We start from the raw sequence: 8117 nt of genomic DNA, 5'->3' as shown, positions 1-8117 counted from the left end.
ATTTAACTACAAGAATCGCACACGGTATGTTATCGTTGGTAGGTAAAAACGAACAGAGGAGAAACCAGCGCGCGCAGACTGAAACCTGACGAGTTGGGGATCAACTATTGGTACGAAACTACATTACCGACCACGTTCATCTATACCTACCTTGAAGGGAGCCGCTTCTTTTGAACCTGAAGAGATGGCGCCATTGTGAATGATACGTGTTTTATCATGCGAGTGTGCTCACATAATGATATCTCTGTCATTAAAAATATACATTAAAAATATACATTTAGTGAAGCTCACCCTTCCTCTACGCATCGTCCTTGATACATTTAATTAACACAATGCTTCGTGTCGAGCATGAGTGCGAGATAACTACCAAATATGAAGATATACTATTTCTTTCTGATCGCGGTCTCTTCCAACGAGCGTTAGATGCTTTCCGCCACTTACTGATGGCATCGGACAAAAATCCAGGCACTCGCAAGTATTTACGTAGTCGCGCCACTATAATCTCCGAAAAGCGACGACATTTGCGTAATTATAAATACATCCTGCATCCGTTCAGTATCCTCAGGTGCATATTTTCATTAACAAATTTCCATAACTCTTTTAACCTTCCTTGGCTCACGTGATTTTCTAATGCGCAAAGACTCGTGTTCAATCTGCGAGTCTAATTTCTAAGTGGAAAAAATGGCATATATTAAAAGTGTGTTATTGACGTGAACTTTAATTTCTAATTAAACTGCTCCGTTTACGCGATAACGTTTGTGGTTTCAGAAAAGCGTCGATTTTGTGTCTCGCCGGTCTGAGAGACCGATACATGAGTTAAGAAAAGTTAAACTTGTTCGTGACAATGTTACATACAAAAAATATTATTATATATTATATCATATCTACAGCTAAGAAAAGCAATTTCTCAGTTTACTTTCCTTCTGTTTTAAGTAATATCTTTAACACACAATATTTTTTTGATAATAGTTTCAAAATACATTCATCAGGAATTCTAGGAAAACTCATTATTATGCATTCAAAAGAAGAATTTATTCTCTTTAGAAGAATATTATAAAACTTTATCGAAAAAAGATTAGTTTGCCTCTACACTAAAAAATATCTAAAAAATAATAAATATTTATTTGGTGGATACTAATAACATATTTTTACTTCAGTACTGAATTATTTTATCTAAAGTAAAATAAACAATTGCTTTTATAAAAGGTTAAAATTTTCTTAAAATTTTTAGAAAATGTAATATTTTCTTATTTCAAAATTATTTTACATTAGTATAACTAGATATGTTATTATATAGCACCCATCGAATAAATATTTACTATTTTTTATCTTATTTTTCAGTGTGTATAAACTAAATTTTTATTTTTATTTTATTATCTTTCTGTGTATAAACTAAATTTTTATTTTGTTTTAATTTAATATTTTTTATTTGAAATGTTAAACTTACTAAGATTCAAAATATATTTTCAATAAATTTGATATTTTTAATAATCTTATAATAGATTTGCGGATATATAAACTTGTGAAATACCTGAAACAAGTAACGTTTACTAGAATGCAATATATATATTTTTCTATGTTTCTTATTTATGTGTAAATACATTATCTCTATCAAAGGCATACATACATACATGCGTATCTATTTATAATTCAACGACCATAGTTATATAGCATCGCAATAATTATTTATTTGAAGAAATGATTTCTTTCCAACATTCATATCTACAACATATATGACTAAATCAGATGTTCCATGGCACAGGCACTATTGGGATTTTACAATGATTTTCACGATGACGTGTTTATTTTTGGCTGTTCCGTATCAGGCAGTCTTTGAGATTCATGAACGCCCGCTTTGTTGGACAATTTTCAAAAATTCCCTGCTCTTCATTTGCTGCATGGACATAGCCGTTAATTTCACAACAGGGTAAAGAGTTCGCTTTACAAACAACCTACACAGCAGAAATGTTCAAAATATATCATGTGGATATCCTAGAAATGTTGCGATATCTTTAGCATATCCCAATGATATATTTAGAACATTTCTGCTGTGTGAGAAGCGATCTCAAAACTTAAAACTCGTCATAATCGAAGACTTCTTTATTTGTTGTCGGACAGATATCTCGACAATACACAGCACAGCGTTGTAATGGAGCCGAAGAAAATAATGAAGAGGTATCTGAGACATGGCAGCTTCGTGACAGATCTGCTGGGTTCCCTGCCAACTGATATCGCCTTCAGTAAAATATGGTGGGAGTACAAAGTCGCTCGCGAGCTAGCGTCTTTGATGTGCCTGTTTCGCGTGTTCTCTCTCGCTTCATACATGAGAAAAATCGCCCTCGCCTACGACGTTCCGATAACCTTTTACAACGTCTGCGTGATAATATTTTGGTTGGCGATCACCTTGCACTGGCAGTCTTGTCTCTATTGGCTGGTACCGATAGCCACGACCTCCATCCGTCTGCTGGAACGTCCAAGCAACGACTCTTGGATACACGAGAAGAACCTTTGGGAGGCACCCAAGGGTCGACAATACCTGTTGTGCCTCTTGCGCGCCGTGCCCATCTTCATGAAATCGGGCTGTCTGCACAGCAAGCCGAAAAACGAAGCGGACCTCACGTTGCTGATCGTCCTGCAGATCTTAGGTACTTTGACGATTTACATCCTGACGGCTCGAGTGATGCAGCTGTTCAAGGGCGCCAACAGCTCGAGGATCAAGTATCACAGCAGCATGGCGCAACTGAAGCGATACATGAGGCACCGGCAGCTACCACGCTCGACTCAGCGTCGCATCGTGGCATACTACGAATTTCGCTTTCAACACCAATACTTCCGCGAGAGCGAGATCCTCAACACCCTGTCCATGCAGATGCGCCAAGAGATCGGCATGCATGCCTGCCGCAAGCTCGTGGAGAACGTGACGTTCTTCAGCAATCTACCCTTCCTGTTGTTGGCGCGCATCGTCAACCTGCTCAAGTCCGAGATATTCTTGACCAACGACGTGATCGTGCGAGTCAATCAGCTAGGCGACTGCATGTACTTCATCGCCAACGGCACAGTGGCAATTTACACGAGTTCCGGCAAAGAAGTATGCCACTTGGAGGACGGCGCGCATTTCGGGGAGATTGCGCTGGTGATGCCGGATGAGCGCAGAGTGGCCAGCGTCGTCGCCGTCGAGATCTGCGAGCTGTATCGTCTGGACCGCATCGACTTTGTCAGAACGATTTATCAGTATCCGATGATGTGGGAACGCATCAAGAACATAGCCATCGAGAGGCACGAGAAGACAATGATACTCAATAATACCGCACGATAAATCAAAGGCATCAAAGGGATGCTTTCATTGAAGATCTCGCAGTCGTTATGGTATACGCATATATCGATTGGTATTGATGTTCGAGCGAGCAATTAACCATGCAGCGGCGTGTTTTAATACCACCCGGTAAAAAAATGTATTGTAAGAGCTAAAATCGAGAAGGAAATCGAACTAAAATCTGCCTGGAAATTCTCGTGTTAAATTTTCAACATAACTCCGTGTATTAATTTAACTTATTGTCATTTCATTGTCATTTTAACTATTTTGCGTTGAATTCGTATTCGCCATTTATAAGTATTAAAATAATACAATAATGTCTAAGTGTTACACTTTTGTGTTAATTTCCAATTTATATTATTTATTTGTTTACATATTTGCTTTGTGATAAACACAAAAATTAGGGTGGATAAATCAAGATATATTAAATTTAATACCAAATTTTTTGCAATATGGGTTCTGATTAGGAATATTTGAAATCGAGGTAAACTACACAACATTTAAGAAGAATCGTTTAAGATAATGCGTGTCGAAATAGTTGAGATAGTATAGCAAGATTAATTAATATTAATAATTGGAATACAAAGTTAGTTTTGACATAAAAGATAAATTAGTAGATAGGAAAAAATGGTTGATCTTATTAATAATAAAATTATGATTGTTTTCCTAAACGATATTTTTTTTTGGTTGTCCTAACACAGAAATGGTAGTAACATGCATATAAAGTTATTATCACTAACATTACGTAGAATTTAATGAAAGAACAGTTTTCTTCATTATGATTTATAGTAATTATTTTTCTCTATATATCTCTATATCTCTATATTCTGTATATGATTATAATTACAAATATAAAACATTTATTTCCCAGTGTACGTTAATTTCGGAAAAATATAGAGCGCATGCATTATTACATTGTCAAACATTACCCTTCCAATAAATACTCGCATTAATATCTATGATCTTACTAACCAAATTTTCTTTCATTTTAATTGTATATTTAGAGAATCTGTTAATATACCGTTTATATTCAGTGTATTAAAAAGATATTTTTTATTCTATATTTTTTTAGTTTATTGAATGCAATTGTTGGTAGAAAAATGAGACTCCCCGTTTGATACTGACTGAAAAAAGTTTCCACAGTATTTCTGTTTCGATAGAAAAGCCACGTTTGAATAGAATTTCCAATTGGATATCGCAGTGGGGAGACCAATTTGAGAAAAATTTGAGTATTCCAATGGGAATTCATACTGGAAAGATCTTGGAAAACTTCTATGCGGGTGGCTTCTGAGAGGCCTCGTGCAAAAAGCGACGGCTGTTAAGAATTGCTTACTAACGCTTCAAATTACACCAATTGCAACCGAATGCCAAACGCATCATCGAGACTATTAGCCAGGCGACGATAAATCCGAGAGTCTCAATTATCCATCCGCGCACAACGTAACATTAGCGCATAGGATTTATTGGCGAAATCGCACTCCGAGACAATGCGTCGTCTCAGGATCCGCGCGTGTGCAGCACGAGAGTGCGAAATGCCTTCTAAACTGATCGCGGCGCGCGTTAATGTCGGGTTGCAAAAAACTGTGGTGTTGAATTGTCGGGATTAAAAGAATTGTTAATAATCGTTGACGATAATAGCGGAAAATTGTTAAAGGTCCGATAAATTTCAAGACTCCGATAACTGTTTCTCGCAACCCAACATTAGGGCAGATTTATTACCCTGGACGTGGATCAAGAAGATCGCGATCGTGCGCCGCGGAAGACTACAATTTTCAATGTACTGTAGATCATCGGTAATATCATGTAGCAAGAAGAATATGTGATCGCTTCTTAAGATGGATTCGTGATAATTACAGTTTAGCGGCGCGCATTCGCGATCGGAAACGCGGCCTCGGCAGCGTTGTTTTGCGATCGTCAAAAATCAAGTTCCGCGCTGCGGAATGCATCGCACGTATCAAATGTATCGAGCTTCGAATCGACAAGCGAAAGAGAGATGGAGAAAGAGGGGCACTTAATATAATGGAACGAGAAACGGAAGGACGTCTCTTCGCTTTGTGGCCGAGTGTGGATCGGCACAACTAGCTCGCACTATTAATACTTATCGGGCGCCGGGATCATTATCTTTAGCGCTGGCTGTAAGATCCGTAGTTGATTGTAGTCCGTATCCCGGGATATTGCATTAAGAATACGCGTGTAACGAGAGAGGGTCTGATTTACTTGACGATGCGTGCTTATCTGAAAGATTCGCATATCGAGTTAGCTCCGACCGGTTCTACTTGAATATCTGCGTGACGCGATGCAATGATACGTTATCCGTTATTAATGAATGCGGTTTTCGCGATAATTGTTTTTTCTTGCTCCGGAACGGAGCTCTCGTTCGTTTCATTCGTTCATTCCGCCCGGCCGAGGAATGCCCGAGCGAGAAAACTTGGACGCCGCCGTGTAAATCATTCCAGTGAGCGCGCACAGCGGCGCGAGAAAAGTCTCTTCGCAATTTATCTCATCGGGTTTCCCGCACGGTATTATATTCTGGGAGCACGACACGCTATCGTCACGGGTATTACCGATCAAGTGAAACACGAAAATCGCGGAGATCAAAATGTTGATTGCTGTGTATCAATTACTTAACTGAAAAGTCTAGCATATTCCAATATAGCAAGTTGGAAGAATGGATTACGAAAGAATTGCAAAATAATGACCCACACAGAAATTTTTCAAGATTCCGATTAAGGCAGGCCGGATGATATATTTTTTTCAGAATTTTGAAGTTACAACTTCTCAGGCAACTAATTGTTGTGACTGACTGTACAGAAACATGGTAGAGACAACCTTCCTCTATATTGTTATACTCGCAACGATTCCGTTAACCGTATATTTTCTCCTGCAATAACCGAAATACAAACATGCAACGTGGCTATCTTGCTTTGGTAGCGGATCAAATTGGCTAGCGACTCAGGGTAAGATCACACATAAAGTACGTATCCTGATTAGCAGTTCCGGAATTTCCGCAAGAGGTCTCCACAGCCCTGTAGTTAAGTCAACTTTACCTCGCGCCTATCCAAGCTCAATTTTAATCATTTTATCAATGAAAACTGTTTTTATTACCCGAAACAGGATATCATAACACTTACAGGAAACTTCATTCTAATTAATAACATGTCAGTTAAGGTTTATTCACTCATGAAGAATATTAATATCAAATTTTTATATGCTCAAAAATACACTTGGCTGCTCCTAAACCAATTTTCTTAGTTTTTTTTAACTTTAATATTATCGCAAGTTTAATGAAATTCAAGAGAAAGTTAAATAAAAGTACTGATGTCTGGACACTAATAACATTGGACATTTTTATTGTTTTGGCCTTTAAATACGAATATTTGAATTTTCAATATACAAGAAATATATATATATATATATATATATATATATATATACACATATATTCTACATGGAAAATTTAAATATTTATATTTAAAAATCAAAATAGTAAGAATGTCTAGAATTAGATAAAAAGTTATTAGTATCCTGCAGGTATTGGAACTTCCTACTCTATGTTCTAAGAGAAACATTTCGCAATTTTGTTTTCCTGTTCCTCTCACGATAAATACATAAACAAAGCACCATATCTCTTGGACCAGCTAAATCCGGCCTAAATTTGATTAACTCACTACGATTACCAACTAATAATTTCATTCTTACCGCAAGCACAGGTTCTCTGTTCAAAATAAAAACGGAACTCACGTGTTCTTCAGTTAGTGTGTGTAACGTCGGTATACTTTTATGCAATATAAAATTGGGAATCCCACTTTTGAGTTGAAATCCCAACTACTGCATTCATAGAATAAAATATTTTTAAAACACTTAAAGTTTTTACCGAAAATTTTTTTAGAAAATCTACATATGTCTTGTACAATTCTAATGTAAAATAAAGGTTAGAAAAAACAATAAAAAAACATTAATTTAATATTTCTAATATAAATTTAATATTTCTAATATAAATTTAATATTTCTAATATAAATTTAATATTTCTAATATAAATTTAATATTTCTAATATAAATTTAATATTTCTAATATAAATTTAATATTTCTAATATAAATTTAATATTTCTAATATAAATTTAATATTTCTAATATAAATTTAATATTTCTAATATAAATTTAATATTTCTAATATAAATTTAATATTTCTAATATAAATTTTCGTAAAATTTTCAATTAGAACCCATATTTCCAGTCAGAACCATATTTATTTTCCTAAAAATCAAAATGGATTCCAATTAAATTCTAGAAGATTTTCTATTTTAGGTCAAAGTATGTAATTATTTTAGCGAATCGGGCTACAGATCCCAGTTAAATCCAAAGAAATTTTCTATATGTGGAATAGTAAATCACATTAATCCTCCGCTAGTCGCGAGTCTTCGCAAAACAAAAATGGAAATTTCATTAAACATTTTATTAATTAAAAAAATATATTATATATATATATATATATATATATATATATATATATATATATATATATATATATATATACACACACGGAAAAAACAATTCTGTTGGTGCAACCGAATTTTCGATTGCTCAGAGATCAGACGGAAACTCGGCTGTAGGAACAGAAAAATTCCTTTATGAGGTTTCTGTATAGTTCTGTATAATTGTCCTCAACCGTTCTAATATCGTTGAATGTTCAGACGAATATTTTCTGTTGCGACAACAGAAATATTAGTTTTCATAACAGAGATATCGCTTCTGATCACCTAATTTTCAGTTGGTTCTTATTTGGTTACACCAACTGAAATTTT

The 8117-nt window shown here is 35.4% G+C and overlaps 1 protein-coding gene across 1 annotated transcript; it reads left to right on the top strand.

The window, feature by feature from the left end:
• Positions 1-332: 332 nt before the first annotated feature.
• LOC116845689 (potassium/sodium hyperpolarization-activated cyclic nucleotide-gated channel 2-like) lies at positions 333-3429 on the top strand. The gene is made up of 3 exons (XM_032818692.1): positions 333-565; positions 1763-1927; positions 2119-3429. Exons 1-3 carry the CDS (start codon positions 333-335, stop codon positions 3314-3316), a joined length of 1596 nt encoding a protein of 531 aa, XP_032674583.1. The 3' UTR covers positions 3317-3429.
• Positions 3430-8117: the final 4688 nt, after the last annotated feature.

Source organism: Odontomachus brunneus, unplaced genomic scaffold, assembly GCF_010583005.1.
Source record: "Odontomachus brunneus isolate Ranch 3 - 2012 unplaced genomic scaffold, Obru_v1 Obru_scaffold_056, whole genome shotgun sequence".
NCBI classification, from domain to species: Eukaryota; Metazoa; Arthropoda; class Insecta; order Hymenoptera; family Formicidae; genus Odontomachus; species Odontomachus brunneus.
This window is presented reverse-complemented; position numbering and strand designations above follow the sequence as displayed.